Source organism: Solanum tuberosum, unplaced genomic scaffold (assembly GCF_000226075.1).
Source record: "Solanum tuberosum cultivar DM 1-3 516 R44 unplaced genomic scaffold, SolTub_3.0 scf00047, whole genome shotgun sequence".
Classification (NCBI taxonomy): Eukaryota; Viridiplantae; Streptophyta; class Magnoliopsida; order Solanales; family Solanaceae; genus Solanum; species Solanum tuberosum.
Genome location: NW_006238973.1, coordinates 2,037,408 through 2,053,976, shown reverse-complemented (window position 1 = coordinate 2,053,976; position 16,569 = coordinate 2,037,408). Strand labels below are relative to the sequence as shown.

Here is a 16,569-nt window from a genome sequence, read left to right as displayed (position 1 = left end):
GCTTGTTATTGCTGGACCTCTTGCAGGTGAGCCTACCATGTTATGATTTGGATTCACAAGTGTCCACGCATAACCATGGTATGCTAAGCCTATAACAATTTTATTGGCTGGTAAGCCATTCTTGATCCATTCCTTTATACCATAATCTGTATTTCGCGTGCTTGATGGATCATATAAAGCTGAATGTGCTCGTGTAACGTTGTTTTTTGAAGGCAAATAATAGTCATATGATCTGAGATGAACCCAATCGAAGTTTCTAACAATTGTTTCTACTGGATATTTCATCGATTGATCTAGCATTGGTGAATAGTATGCTCCCATAGTTAAGATCAATGAATTGTTGGACTCAGAATTAATCGTTGTTCGCCACTCTTCAATGAATGTTCTCATATTAGTCATGTTTGCAGCTGTATTTGGGTAGACACCATTAAGATCAAGCCCTTGAAATCCATATAGTCGAGCAGTTTTTATTGAACTTGTGATGAATGATTTTCTACGCGAAAATTCACTGGTCATCGCGAAGAAGTCAGGGGATTCATCACTTCCTCCCCATATGGATAGAAGTGTTATAACTGATGGATTATTTTGTTTCACAGTTTTGGTAAAGGTTGAGATATATGGTTCATCAGAGTTATTTATGAAAACCTCGAAATTCGAAGTGTTGATATGTGCAAAGGCAGCATAAAGATGTGTGTACATAGTAGGAATTTCAGATGTTGGAAACTCACTGCCAGCATACCAGAACCCGGATTTTATCCAAGATGTTGTATCTGAAGAACTCGAAAAAGGAAGAACAAGTAGTAGAAAGAAGAAGGAGAATAGCCTTTTCGAAGACATTTAGAAGTAAAAGGCGATCTACTAGTTCAAAAAAAGAGGATCCGTTGAAGAGTTTTGTAGAGAATAGTTCGATCTTTTTGTGCAATAGGAAAGAGTCCTTTAGAATTCCTTAAAATACGCTCTGATGAGGCTTGAGTATAAGAGGGGTACTTGAACAGAAGGTCGTCTAAGACTAGTGAAAATCGAATTGAGATGCTTAAGATTTCTTGATATCAAGCAATAGTCTTTTGTACTACATGGCTTAATTTTCAATCATGTAATAAACTTTTTGGCAAAGTTCTCAATACTATATTGTTGATTTGTCTATTTTTATATTTACTAACAATTTAACTTTAAAATATTCTTTTTATCTCTAACATGATTTATATCCACATAACATCTATGACTTGTTTAGACCACAAGTTTCAAAAATATTTTTTTCAAAATCAAACAACATCACATAAATTGGGACGAAGGGAGTAATATACTTATTGGTAAAAGTCTCAAAACTATATTGTTGATTTGCCCAACACCTTTGCTTGTAAAAATTGAATTGGTCAATCTGTCGTTTGTGATGAAAAGTATGTTTGGTTACTTTCATAGAAACTACTCCTGGAGTCCTGGTGCAATTTGGAAAGTTAATATAAATTTTGGATATTTGTTCTAGTCATGTTCACATTTATAAATGCATCATCCTTGGATATTTCCGTGTATTTACTTCTTTATATTTTAATTCCGTTAATGAAAATCTTGATTCCCTCCACTATAGTTGTACATACAATAATTCTTGATACCAAGAAGCTATATAATTTCAAAACCAACAATAACAATATACCCAGTATAATCTTATGAATGAAGTCTGAAGAGTATAATCTTATAAAATAGGAACTTTAGAAAGATAGACAAGTTATTTTCGATACACCTGTCTAAAATTTCCACCCCTATGAACTTCTTGGTAAGTGCTTTGTGATAAAATCTTGTGAAAGTCATATTATGTTTTGACAAGTGTAGCATCCTTGCATGTAAAGATCCTCTTGACTTCTATGCCACTGCCCCAAAAGTTGGGTTTGTAGGCCATAGCTTGTACACAAGATTCAATTGTGGTTCAAAAGAATTTTCATACTTGTCTACCCTCCACCCATCCTTGATCAACTAGATGAGCTTGGTTAAAATTTTAACCTTGACAGTTAAAATCAAATCATGGTTAAGTGATAATTATTTGAACGCAATACATATGTCTTACATTTGTTGATTTGGTATAAATACCGAATGCACTAAAATTAGGGATCTTAAGATACATAGTTGGTTTGATTCAATGTTTCCTTTTCTTTGTCGGTGTACACAGATTATACACTGCTTATATACGATTATACTTCTATTTTTGCGCTTGGAGCATTAATTAGAAACAATTTTATCACAGTTATCATTCATGATTCCACATTCATCATACTTCAATTCACATTTGTGAGGTGAAAATGCTTTCCCAAAGCTAATTAAACAACAACAATAACATACCACTACACCAAAAATTATCTTTAGTGACCAACCACATATTGTGATCCAATAAAATGGTATGAGAATCATGACGTCTTAGGTTCAGGTTCAAATCACAACAAAAACAATAATTTGTCATAGTGCCACGAAAGCTTACCCGAACAACACGGTTATCTAACTAGCTAAAAAAATCAACAGTTTAAGATGAAATTCAAAGATTTCACTAAGTATTTGAATCGAAATAGGTTCAGACTTTAGGTATTATATGGCACTTACCTAAGCCCATTACTGATGGGCCTTAAAAACTTCTATCAACCTAATTGGGCTCACTCTAAGACTCCAGCCCATTTGTTCAGGACATTTCTTTACACTTTTAAAAAGAAGAAAAAAAAAGAGGAAAAATTCATACAAAATAAAATAATCGATAAATGCATAATATATGTATATATTATTTATGTGTATACACCATATTCCTTTTGATTTAATTTGTGTGGTTTAATTTGGAGAATGCAGGTTAAATTAATGTGAATTCAGACATAAAATATTTAATTTTGTTGATAATAAAGTTTACGTATTTAGAAATTATACAAAAAATGCGGCAATCATCTTTGATTTTCTCAAAATCGACTTTTTAATAATATATTACAAGTCTTTCTACATTTCTTAAGCTTCATATCAGGGCATATCAAGGGATTCCTCGAGTTTACATGAGTCTAAATTTTTCTTATGAGATTATATATATATAGTAGTGTTATATTTCTAAAAAATTATCTAAATATAGATGTGTGAATCCAAATTCGAAGTATCATATAATACAATGATGATTTGGGTGCATCTCTCTAAGTGAGGTTAGATATTTAAATTTATATCTTTTTTTTTTTTTTTTTTTTTGTTAAATTGGACAATACCTCTTTAAGGTGTTATTGACAGCACTTTTGGTGTTTTAATTAATTTTATTCATATATTTTGCTTTATTCTTTCAAATTTTTCAAGTCTTTCATATTGAAAATTCCTAAAACAAAAAAGTTAGCACTATAAAAATGTGTATATTAAAACTAGTAGTATTGGATGATAGAACATACAATCAATGGACTGAACCGATCTCAATACACTTTTTGGTAAAATTGCATCATCATCCTCTCAAACATCTGAATAGCCCTTCCCCCTTACATAGTCAAATATATTTAATTTGTATAAAATGAGATGAGGAGTATGAGTTACATAGAGATTTTTTTTAGTTAATAAAGTAATACAATCAGCAACAAGAATGAATAAACTTTGTAAATTGCCGTACATATAACACATATTTTTCATCATCATCAAAACAAAATTAATTACATGTGGCTGTTGTTAGATTTAGTCAAAGATTAGTTAATTGATTCCTAATATGTAGTTTCCTCTATTATTATCTATATAACCCTCAAAAAGTCAACAATTACCAAATTTAAATAACTCACCAAGATAACCTATTTTCACAAGAAACTATTCAAATTTAATTTCTATCATAACGTAGACAAAATAGATAACGCTAGTCACCACATATGATCATTTTTCAAGAATCCATCAAAAGACCAAATTCTTTTAATTGGAATGGTCAAGTTTTATTTATGTATTATTTGAAAATAGGCTAACTTTATCATTCGTTAAACTTTAATCTATTTAGGTACATGTCATATCCTATCTAATTATCTCTCTCCAATTCTTCCTCGTCTACCTCTACCTATTCTTGGGCCTATATATCATTGTCCACCTCTCACACCTCTTCATTGGGACGTTTAACTCCTTTTCATGTGTACGTTTTCAACCTCGCTATCCACATCTTGTCTACTATGGAGATCACTCTCAACTTATCATGTATATCCTCACTCTTAAACACATCTATACTAGTATATCTACACATCCATCTAAGCATTCTCCTTTTCGTTATTTCCATCTTTTGGATGAGTAAATTTTTGACTGACTAAGATTTTGCCTCGTACAACATAGTTTATCTAATTAACCACGCTAAAACTTTCATTTAATTCGTTTAGGACATCGAACATGAGCCTATATTTCATCCACTAGCTCCAATACAATGTGTGACATTAGCGTTAATTTTTCTATTTCCTTGAATTATTGACCCAATAAAAACAATCTAAGAACTGATCGATCCCTAGTGCAACCCCATCTAATTTGGATTTTGTTCCTACTTTCAAATGTTATGCCTTTAAGGAATTACCCTTCCGAATCGGATTAGATTCGAATCCAACTATGTTTTCTCATACATTTTTCACCTTACAAACAAAATATTAAATAGTCGTCTAATGTTCTAATAAAATTCAAACTTTTAGATCGATCTAACATTTTCTCATAATTTTTTTAATTTGCTCAAAAATGAACTTTAGATCGTGATCTAAAAAATTCACAAGTTGCAAAAAGCAAAAAGAACTTATTTACTAAATAATTATTTCAAAAAAGATTAATGATAAAAAATAATTTCGAAACAATTTGCAAACGACATATTCAAACATTTGCTTATAATACATAAGCAAAATGTTGACGATTCTATTTTTAGAAGCATGAAAATTCAATCACTTTGTACTTACATGTTAGTTAAAACTTAAAAGCCGCCGGTAGACAGTAATTAAATAATCTTTTAATTAACTCAATTCTTGAAACCTATATATACGTTCATATACTCAAAGTCACAAATCAAATAAATATCATCCAAATTAACCTTCAATTTAATGGCTAATTCCATCAAACTTTTCTTTTTATTTTTCTTCCTCCAACAATTAATTTTCTCTAATGGCCAAAATAATGTTGTTAAAGGAGGGTATTGGTTTAGGGATAGTGGATTATCCTTAAACAACATTGATTCAACTCTTTTCACACATCTATTTTGTGCGTTCGCAAACCTTAACCCCCAATCGAATCAATTATTCATATCACCAGAAGATCAAGATTCGTTCAAGCAATTTACGAGCACAGTTACAGGAAAGAATCCGTCGGTTAAAACTTTGTTGTCCATAGGTGGAGGGAGAGCTAATAGAACAGCTTATGGAGTCATGGCAAGAACACCAAATTCAAGAAAAAGTTTTATTGATTCATCAATACAATTGGCTAGACAATTGGGATTTCATGGACTTGATCTTGATTGGGAATATCCTGAATCAACTATAGACATGACAAATTTAGGTACGTTAAATTGTGTGGTCATCATTTTACTAATATGTTTGTTATTTTGGGATGAGGTGGGGTCGGGGAATTTAATTATATGTGTAAATTATGTTGAATGATTTTTGAAAATTATTTTTCATTTATTTTAAATAATAAATTGACCGTATTGGTAGATTTTTATGTTTTTTTAGATTTTAGTGTCTCGATTGATTTTTTTTTTTTTTGTAAAAACGATCATTTGTTTTTCGTTGGTCAATTTTGGGTGTGTTTTTAGTACACTTTGTGAAATTAGGTCTCGTACCTAACTCACACCCCAAAAGCTAGCTCAAAGGAAAGAGGATTGCCCGAGTCCACTCATCTCATTAACCACCAACGTGGGGCTTTTGTCGTTCTTTAGCATACTATGTCTCTTTCTCACACACACATACTCATTTGTATAAAATATTGAGTTCGGTTGAACATTATATGCTTCCTTTGTCATTGGTTTAGACGAAATTTGAATTCAAAACCTAACTCCACCTATTAATGATCTCCATATGAAATAATGATTGTGTGAGCATCGTCCGATGAAACACATTTGTAATTTCTTTAATTGTCTTAAATAGGTACTCTTTTAGACGAATTTCGTGCTGCCATCAACACAGAGGCAAGAAATTCTGGTAGGGCATCACTATTTCTCACATCGGCTGTTTCCAACACACCCCGAGTCAATGGTTTGAACTATCCAGTTCAATCTGTGGCTCGAAACTTAGATTGGCTCAATGTCATGTCATATGACTTCTACGGACCGAACTGGTCACCATCACAAACCAATTCACATGCACAATTATTCGACCCCGTGAGCCACGTGAGCGGTAGTGATGGGACTGCTTCATGGATTCAAGCAGGTGTTGCAGCACAAAAGTTGGTTCTTGGAATTCCATTTTATGGCTATGCTTGGCAATTGGTAAATGCGAATAATCATGGACTTAGGGCTCCTGCAAATGGTAAATCGAGTGCTGGTTCGATCGATGATGGATCGATGACTTATATTCAAATCAGGAATTATATAGTACAGAATCGTGCCACAACAGTGTATAATGCAACGATCGTTGGAGATTATTGTTATTCTGGTAATACTTGGATTAGTTATGACGATACTCAAACCGTTAGAAATAAGGTTACTTATGTTAAAGGTAGAGGATTGCGTGGTTACTTTGCGTGGCACGTGGCAGCAGACCAAAATTGGGGACTTTCTAAAACAGGTTAGTAATTTTTCTTCATCGTTGAAAGAAATATTTAAGTATTTTGTAGTAGTAAAAAAAATTGTAGGAGCTTTTTACCCCCTTTTTTATAGTGTTTTTGGGTATACACTCAAGTATATTAGTAGTTTTTCTTTTTTCTTTTCTTCGATTATCCACCGTTTTGAAAAATAGAAGTTTCCCCATATTTTCTTTAATTTTTCTTTTTTTGTACTTAATAATAAAAATTAATTTTCATTGATAATTTTGTGAAATTTTAGATATCATTAATGTTATAAAAGTTCGCTTGTCCTAAAATACCATAATATATATTGAAACTTTTTGAGTATAGAATAAATTTATTTTTTTGTTTCCTAATTTAAAATGTTGTAGTAACACATTACCTGAAATCGTTTGTTTTATTTGGACAACAAAAGGAATTTTTGAATTATTAGATTATTGACTTCCAAGATTAATTTCATTTGCTTTATATTCTTAATTATTTTTTCTAATCTTCTACTACTTTTAATTCTTGCAGCTTCACAAACATGGGGAGCATCACCTCAAGCTGTGAAATGATGGAATATGTAATTGTGTTTAATTTGTCACGTAGTACTACTTATAATAAAGTGACAAAATATGTGAACCATGACGTATAAAATAAATAAATCCATGTATCATATTGGATGTTTTAGTTTATAAAAATTATAAGTAATTTAATAAAATAAAAATAGATATTAATTAATATTTATGATTGTGCAATAGTTATATATGTCCAAACAATTATTATGTATTCATTAGTTTGGTGTAACACCTGATACATATTAATTTTTGTCTTAATCACGATCACTAACTTCCCACTCATCAGTCATCACCACAATTGTCATTGAAACAACGTATTATTGTCACAAGTCACCACAATTTAAATGCAATCAGTATTACTAGTCATGAATGTACAATAACCGGCACTAACCATCTACATCAATGCATGCTATCGTCGAATATCTTATAATTATTACAGTCAGTCATTTCCACCAATCACCGCCTTATCATCTCAATATCATCACCCCTAACATAGATTAAAAGGTTTATAACATCATGTAAATTAAGATTTGGTGTACCAAATCATCTCTACGTACCCAAAAGTGGTCACAATAATGAAAGTTTAGCTATTATTTGAAATGTAATTGAAAAATAGTTTCTTTTTAAAATAGAAATTATAATACTTGGACAAAAAAAAATTTTAATAGTTAAAACACGAAATAATTTCATCAGAAAATATAGGTAAAAGTCCAAAACGATAGAGTTCTAACTTCTAGCATGTTAAAAAACAAGTTCCACAAGTGACATTTCACATTCAATATTATATCATCCTCGATCAGTCTTCACCATTCAACACACCTCATCTTCACCTCTATCCCTACCTATATGTGAACAAATGTTAAAAGCAAAGTTGTATATTGCTGAAAATTGCACAAGACTTTGATTTCCAATAGCTGTCTATGATTTTCTTTGATTCTTTTTACTTATTTTCCAGAATTATAAAAATATTGTAGTTGACTTTACTCAGTCAACATTTAAAGTCAACTACTCTCTGTTGACTTACCGTAGCATGCGTTGTTGCCTGTACGTGAAATTTAATTAATATAAGAAAATTAAATTAAAAATTTGACTAAAGTGGCTATCAATGAAAATAATAAAATAAAATAAAACGTCTACGACTTACGAATATCCGCTCTCTACCACGTATCCTACTTTTCTTGTAGGCTTATCATTCAAATTATTGATATGTGACATTATGTAACGATGGAGAACGATATAATCTATCCAAACACTGTATTCATTAGAACAATACAATACGATATCATACAACATAATATAATACAATGATATAATACATTATGAAACAATACGTAACAACCATAAACAGGAAGGAGCTTGTTTCCACGATTGAAAGAGAATCTGAAGTAGGATCGGAAACTTAATAAGATTGAGAAGCAGAAAAAAATCCAGCATGCAAGGACGACTTTAATTAGTTTTGCAAGTCGTTCATTGTTTTTCCAAGTCATGATGTAAATATCTATCATTAGAGAAATTTACAAGAAAATAAATACGAGTTTAATTAAATATAATGTATGCTAATGTTGAAATTATATTAAAAATTTAATAAATATTAAATTTGAACCATGATTTTTAAAGTTCAACGAATTTAGTTCTAAGAAATTTAAAGAGGTTATATCCTAAATTCGCCTCTCTGCAAAAATATTAGCATAATCAGAAATTCTTGTATTGTATAACTTCATGACCCTTCATGGCATGTGGTTCCTCCACTAGGAAATAATTAATGTATTAAGTGTAATAAGTTAAATTATATTGAGATAGTATAATATAAAACTACTCACATTGTCAAAGATCAATTTATTTTGTGTCCTAATATATCAACATTGAAGTCTGACTAGTCCGAATTTAAATCGAAAAATACTTTCTATCAAAATATTTTTTTCATTGTTTCAGTATTTAAATATGAGACTTCTGACTAGAGTAGGTTTGTCCTTCACTAGCCCTTGGTGGTCAACTAATTCGCATTCTCACACGAAAGACCATAGAAGGGGAAATCGCTCCTTATCAAAAAAAAAAAAATCATTTTCCGAATCTGAAAACTCGAGACCTTTGATTAGGAATATTATGTACCTTCACCACTATCCTCAATATATATAAGTTAAATGCCTCTTTAATGAGTTGATGTACTTCATTCTATGGCATTCAAAAACATTGCTATTTTTCTATTGTTACACACAATTCTCCAATTTCAACTACACAAATCAATAGCATTAGATCAAACATGGATAAAAGCTGGTTATTGGCAATATGACGCAACAAATCCTTCCAATATCCAAAGCATAAATTCATCTCTTTACACACACATCATATATGGCTATGCTGAAATGGCATTCAACTCATTAACAGATTACTTGATTGTCACAACATCAAATGATGAGCAACTTAGAAACTTCAATAACACTGTCAAAATGAAAATTCCGTCAGTCAAGACAATTTTATCAATAGGTGGAAATGATCAATCTTCTTATGGATCAAAGATGTACCTATTAATGTCAAGCACATACTTCCCTACAAGAAAATATTTTATTGACTCATCTATTGAAGTCGCGCGATTTTATGGCTTTGATGGACTTGATTTCTGCTGGATGTGGCCTACTTCATTGCAAGACATGTCGAATGTGGCTACCCTTTTGGATGATTGGAGAGTAGCTATTGATCTAGAGTCAAAGAAGTCGAAAAAAACGCGACTTATTTTGACCATGGCAAGTCAATACACACCATTTATTCAAGATTTGAGTTTTCCAATTGAGTCAATGAGGAAAAACTTGGATTGGATACATGTTTTTGCATTTGATTACTATGATCCAGAGACAATAAATTACACATCCCCTGCTGCAGCCTTGTATGGTGATTCAACAAATGATACTTTGAACACTGATTATGGGATTAACGTTTGGATCAAATCTGGTTTCCCTAGTGAAAAAATTGTGTTAGGATTGCCATTTTTGGGCTTTGTATGGACATTGGTTAGTCCAAAAAATAACCAAATTGGCGCGGAGGGAACAGGGCCAGGGCCAAAAGATCCTCTGTATGGTACTGAAGGTGAAAAGGAGCCATTCGCGAGTACAAATGGTATATTGGAATTCAATAGTATCAAGAGAGACATGATAAAATATCGCGCTAAAAATTCAACGTATAATTCAACTTATGTGATGAATTATGTCTCTATTGGTACAACTTGGGTTGGTTTTGATGATGTTGAGGCAGTGAAAACCAAAGTTTCTTATGCAAAAGAGAAGAATTTGAAGGGATATGTGGTATGGCAAGTCTCATATGACTATACCTCTATTCTTTCTCAGGCTGCTGCATTAGGTAATTTCTTCTCTTTATATGATTTTACGCAATTCTTATCTCATGTTGAGGCGAATCTAGAGTACAATATACTAAGAACGTACTTCATTTAGTGTATACATAATTGACTGTGAACCTAGTTAGTTAATTATTAACTTGAGGTCATTGTAAGAACCTAACTTTAAATCTTGGATCTGCTTCTAACCTCATGAGCTAACTTTTGAGTTAAGTCAGACTCAACGTCCATTTCTTATTATGATATCAGAGTTAGACTTGTCTCAATGTTGGGTCAACGTAGTTTGTTGTTTGCCCTACATTTGGCAGGCTTGGGCGTGCGAGGGGTGTTAGAATTCCCACATTGATTTTGTGAATGGGTGACTTACTCTATTTATATGAATTTTGGGCGACTCTTACCTCATGAACTAGCTTTAAGGTTGAATGTTTGACCTAAAATCCTTATTTTCTTTAACAAGAAATTCACTTATCCGACTAATCTGAATTAACCTCGATCCGATAAGGCCAATGTCTAAACAATTTGTGTTTTTTTTTTCATTGTTAGAAGTTAAAGATATACAAGAAGTGGGAGCTATTGATCAATCAGCTAGTATGCAGAAGAAGAAAACACTCAATCGACTGATTCTCATTTTGATTCCAATGGTATCTCTATTGATGTTGTTGTTGCTTATCTTTACACTATGGTGTCTTCGAAGGAGAAAAATACTTAAATTTCGAGGTAATTCTTTAAATTGTTATTCTCTCTTTATTTATTCACAATCGTTCGTCTATATATATCTTTCTTTTGAGCTAAGGGTGTATCAGAAACAGTCTCCTCTACCTCGTAACGGTAAGGGTATGGTAAAATCAGTGTACATCCTACATTGTCTACATTGGATATGTTATTGTTGTTCTCTGTTTTATTTATGTGTCACTATTTCCTTATTAGTTCGTTAAAAAAGATATTCACATTTTTCTATCATTACAAATTTCTAAAATTATTCTTTCCTTTTTTTTTTAAGTGCCAAGGAACAAAATTGGAAGCAACAATAATGAAGAAAAAGGAGATGAAGAAACTAGGACATTGCAAATATTCACTTTTGATGAGATGAAGGAAGCTACAAATAATTTTTCAGTTGAAAATGAGCTTGGAAGAGGTGGATATGGACCTGTTTACAAGGTACATCAACATTTTGTTTCATTTTAGAAAAAAATGATAAGTTTTTTCGAAAGCATTTTTGAAATATTGACCAAGCACAAAGTATTGTTCTAATATTTGTAAATGTGGCATTTCAAAATAATTAGTCAAAACAAATTGGTAACTCCTCACAAAAACACTTATGACAAAAAACACATTCAAAATAAGTAGTTCTCGGGCGAAAGTTTAGTCAAATAGGTTATTATTAGTCCAAATCGAGTTGAGCCGGTTCATGGTTTTCTTCCACTAGATATTTGGTTATTTCTATTCACATTACAAAAGACTTATTAAAAGAAAAAAAAAATACTTCATATCAGATATTTTCTTATTTTCATGACTTAAACCCGAGATGTTCTAATTAACAGCTAAAGAATCCTAGCCAACTTGTCACGTTACACTAACAACATGTACACCATAGTCAACTCTTTCATTTCACACTAAAGTCTCATGAAAGCAACTAATCAAATTGCCATATAATATTACTTTTTCTAAGTTTAATTAAAAAGTGAAAATTAAGCTAACTATATAGTTTGATTAATAGCTTTTAAATATCATTTTTACTTGCAGTTTTCCTTTTTCTTTACTTTATGATTTCCAAATTATCTTTTATATACATGTACCAATTTTATTTTATTTTTTAAATCAAGCATTTCTTAATTAATCCATATAGGGAAACTTGAGAAATGGGAGAGAAATAGCAGTGAAAAGGCTATCAAAGACTTCATCTCAAGGATTTGAAGAATTTGAAAATGAAGTAATTCTTACTGCAAAATTACAACATATAAATCTTGTAAAAGTTGTGGGATTTTGCATTGAAAATGAAGAAAAAATGTTGATTTATGAATATATGCCCAACAAGAGCTTGGATTACTACATTTATAGTAAGTCATTCTTTTCCCTTCTTTTTTTCACATGTTATATTGAGTTTAATTTATATACATCGTAAAAATATTTTTACATTATCGTATGGGCTATGTATTTATTGAAAAATAATCAGTGTCTGAAAATTTGTTAAACAATTAACTATTTTTCGATGATAATATATAGAATATGTGGCTATTTGATTGACCTCCTTTTTTCTTTAATTCACAAGCACATGAGATCAAACTCCGATTATCTATATAGCTTAATATATACTAATTACAATTTGTATCTATATGTTTTTTGATCAACTTGATTTGTATTTCCACTTGTAGATCAAGTGAGAAGATTGGTTCTAAATTGGGAAAAAAGAGTGCAAATAATTGAAGGGATTATTCAAGGGCTATTATACCTCCAAGAATATTCAAGATTAACAATTATCCATAGGGATATAAAAGCCAGCAATATTCTATTGGACTTACAAATGAAACCAAAGATTTCTGACTTTGGAATGGCAAGAATTTTCAAGAAAGATGCAATTGAAGCAAATACCAACAGAATAGTTGGAACAAAGTAAGTATTATACATAATTTTTTGGAATTAAATTTATTTATATATATTGATTAAAGAAAAATAACCGGTGCACGAAACACATCATGTTCACGTAGGGTTTAAGAAAGGGTTGACACATTAAAGGGTGTGATGTAAGCAGTTTATCCTGAAACTAGCATGTGGCATCAGTGACTGATTCCACAGCTCGAATCTTAATTTTTATGTATATATTTATTTAATTTGTAATGTGTTGTAGGGGTTATATTCCACCTGAATATGCAATTGAAGGCAGATATTCAACAAAATCTGATGTTTTCAGTTTTGGAGTACTTCTTCTTCAAATCATAAGTGGGAAAAAGAATACTTGTTACTATGGTCCAGATGACAATTTAGACCTTCTTGATTATGTGAGTTGTGAATATAAATTCAGATATATTATTGATATTTAATTTATACATACCAGTAATTAATATTAAAATAATAATACAGGCATTTGAGATGTTTAAAGATGGTGAAGGCATGGAATTTATGGATCAATCACTTGATGATACAACACATTCTTGTAAACTATTGAAATGCATGCAAATTGCATTATTATGTGTCCAAAAAAATCCATTGGATAGGCCTACAATGTTGGAAATTTCATCTATGTTAAAAAATATTGAAAAATTTAGTTATGAATTCCCCTAAGAGGCCTGCATTTTCTACAAGACAAGTATGAAGATCAAGTTGGCAATATTCCAAATGGGGAATTAGACATTGACAATGCAACAATTACACAATTGGTTGCAAGATGATATGCTACTCTTTGCGATTGATTTAATCTGATTAGCAGGTAATTTGTCTTATTTTCAAAATTACAAATCCCAATTATTTATAGACGTTTACTACCTAATCATATTTATTGGTGATTTGAAGTGTAAAGATCATTTATCTATTCCTCCTGTCTCATTTTACACGAAGGTGTTACTATTTGAGGAGTCAATTTTTTTTTTCTTTGACAATATATTTTCAAACTTCTAATTTATAAATATTATATGAATCATTAGTTACATCGACTTGTATTTTTTTTTTTATTATGTAAATTTTTATTTAATCTAGATCCAAATTCATCTTTTGAGTCAAGGGTCTATCAGAAACAATTTTTCTACCCCACCCCACAAAAGGTAGACGTAAAGTTTGTGTATATCCTACTCTCCCAAGGCCCATACTCCAGTTATAGAATTACACCTGAATATGTTGTTTTTGTTGTGATATCCGAATTAGTAATCAAAATTAAATATTTCGACCTCACATTAATTAATCTAGATTTATGTCGTGTAAATCTATTAAAAAGAAAGTATTTCCTAGTAGAATATTCAGGTTGTTTTTGTGGTGATATCCGAATTCGTAGTCAAAATTAAATATTTCGACCTTACATTAATTAATCTAGATTTGTGTCGAAAAAAATCCATTGGATAGGCCTACAATGTTGGAAATTTCATCTATGTTCAAGAATATTTAAAATTTAGTTATGAATTCCCCTAAGAGGCCTGCATTTTCTACATGTAGAGAAGATGAAGATCAAGTTGATAATATTCTAAAATGGGGAAAATAGACGTTGACAATGCAACAATTACACTATTGGTTGCGTGATGATATACATTGATAGTGTAAAGAATTTTTTATCATATTAATTTATTTTAATTTGATTAGTAGGTTGTTTGTCTTACTTTTGAGACTATGAATTTCAGTTATTTTTGGACAGTGATCACCTTGCCATATTTATTGGTGACTTGATAGTGTAAAGGTTATTTACTTTTTCTGTCCCATTTTATGTAAGTGGGAGAGGGAATGAGCTAGCCTCATTAATTTTTTATTCTTTGATGTATATTACTATCAGTCGTTGTATTTGTTTTGTATCTTATTTTTTTATTGTCTCTTTAGTTACAATCTTGTGTCGAATACTTTCCTTTTAAATCGAGGGTCTTCTGAAAATATCTTCTATATCTCACAATGATAAGGACAATGTTTGTGTACATACACAAACCTTCACATCCTACCCTTGAACAAACAAATTTTGAAGCTAACCTGAGTGGATAGTCACAGTGGCGGAACCACATGTAGTAGTTGAGGGGTGTCGATCGACGCCCCTTCGTCGGAAAATTATAGCTAGAGTAAAAAAAAAAGTTTATGTATATATATTACATATTGGCACTCCTTAACTTCTTTATATTTTGACACCTCTTAGTCGAAGTTCTGGCTCCGCCATTGAAATAGAGTTACTATGTTGCTGGTGAAAAGTGGCCAGTATCTTATGAAATTAGTTGAGATACGCACAATCTAGCCCACACACCATGATATATATATATATATAGAAACTACACAAGATAGTAAAAAATATAGTATAAAGTTAAAACTTACGATTCATATTCATCCTTTATATGTCTCATAAGATTTGCAGTTCTCCTTCTTGACCTTCAACAAGCTCCCATATATATGTATGGGTTCACGAAAAGGATCGAAGAATTTATTACACACAGTTTTATCCTATATTCTATCAGAAGTTATTTCAACAAGTGACCTTCCGATCACCGCGTAATCCAAAGATAACAAATCTATTAGCTTACGAGTACGGCATAAATATACATAAATTATTAATTATATTTTAGAACTTTATACCTTAATTAACTAGTTTAAATATTAAATTATATTTCTTTTTTTTTTTTAAAACATACATTGAAATAATCAACATCTACTATATAGACAATAACAAAGAGAAAAATATAGTCTGTGAAATCCCATTAAGTGGAGTCTACAGAAGGTTAGAGTGTGCGTAGTATTTACCATTACCTCAAGGAGGTAGAGAAACTCTTTTAAAAAGATCTTCAATTTAAGTGCATCAAACCTTAATTTTTAAAAAATAGAAAATAATAATGACATAAAAAATAGTATAACATCTCCTATAACAAAAGAAGTATAACATCTTAAAAAAAGAAATAATAATAACAACCAAATTAATCGAAACACAATACACAATATACATCTATAATATACACATAAAAAATAACAAGCTTCACACCCCCTCGATCCTACCTAACTTCGCCCCTCAGTTTGATCTTATTGATTTAAGTGATATATATATATATACTAGATTTTGTTGCCCGTGCTATGCACGGGCCCAATAACATAAATGGTATGTTTTGGGGCTAATAACGAAATTTTTGAAGCGATTGTTTGTGTGGATAAAAGAATAAGTTTTTTTTATCACAAACCTGTACTTTCTTTGACGCTATTCAAGGCACAATAAGACTACCCACATACAACATTTTTGAACAATTTTATGTTGTCAATTATCACGATTTAATTTTAAGAATCAGTCAA

At 30.9% G+C, this 16,569-nt stretch overlaps 2 protein-coding genes and 1 pseudogene across 2 annotated transcripts; 2 read left to right on the top strand and 1 right to left on the bottom strand.

Moving 5' to 3' along the window:
- LOC102589510 (cysteine-rich receptor-like protein kinase 10) overlaps positions 1 to 1,064 on the bottom strand; it is a 3,786-nt pseudogene extending 2,722 nt beyond the window's left edge.
- Positions 1,065 to 4,993: 3,929 nt separating this feature from the next.
- LOC102599450 (chitotriosidase-1-like) lies at positions 4,994 to 7,383 on the top strand. The gene is made up of 3 exons (XM_006343622.2): positions 4,994 to 5,487; positions 6,075 to 6,713; positions 7,228 to 7,383. The coding sequence occupies exons 1-3, from the start codon at positions 5,037 to 5,039 to the stop codon at positions 7,266 to 7,268; spliced, it is 1,131 nt and encodes a 376-aa protein (XP_006343684.1). The 5' UTR covers positions 4,994 to 5,036; the 3' UTR covers positions 7,269 to 7,383.
- A 2,106-nt stretch (positions 7,384 to 9,489) lies between these two features.
- LOC102589184 (G-type lectin S-receptor-like serine/threonine-protein kinase At1g11410) lies at positions 9,490 to 14,126 on the top strand. Its single transcript, XM_015307052.1, has 7 exons — positions 9,490 to 10,622; positions 11,161 to 11,334; positions 11,618 to 11,775; positions 12,464 to 12,674; positions 12,990 to 13,227; positions 13,463 to 13,613; positions 13,696 to 14,126. Exons 1-7 carry the CDS (start codon positions 9,635 to 9,637, stop codon positions 13,894 to 13,896), a joined length of 2,121 nt encoding a protein of 706 aa, XP_015162538.1. The 5' UTR covers positions 9,490 to 9,634; the 3' UTR covers positions 13,897 to 14,126.
- The last annotated feature ends 2,443 nt before the right edge of the window (positions 14,127 to 16,569 follow it).

Excerpts from the sequence above, each read along its gene's own strand:
- LOC102599450 (XM_006343622.2), top strand. The coding sequence starts at position 5,037 with ATGGCTAATTCCATCAAACTTTTCTTTTTATTTTTCTTCCTCCAACAA. Across the intron at positions 5,488-6,074 it reads TATAGACATGACAAATTTAG|GTACTCTTTTAGACGAATTT; the intron begins GTACGTTAAATT and ends TGTCTTAAATAG. Across the intron at positions 6,714-7,227 it reads TTGGGGACTTTCTAAAACAG|CTTCACAAACATGGGGAGCA; the intron begins GTTAGTAATTTT and ends TAATTCTTGCAG.
- LOC102589184 (XM_015307052.1), top strand. The coding sequence starts at position 9,635 with ATGGCATTCAACTCATTAACAGATTACTTGATTGTCACAACATCAAAT. Across the intron at positions 11,776-12,463 it reads GATATGGACCTGTTTACAAG|GGAAACTTGAGAAATGGGAG; the intron begins GTACATCAACAT and ends TAATCCATATAG. Across the intron at positions 13,228-13,462 it reads AACAGAATAGTTGGAACAAA|GGGTTATATTCCACCTGAAT; the intron begins GTAAGTATTATA and ends AATGTGTTGTAG.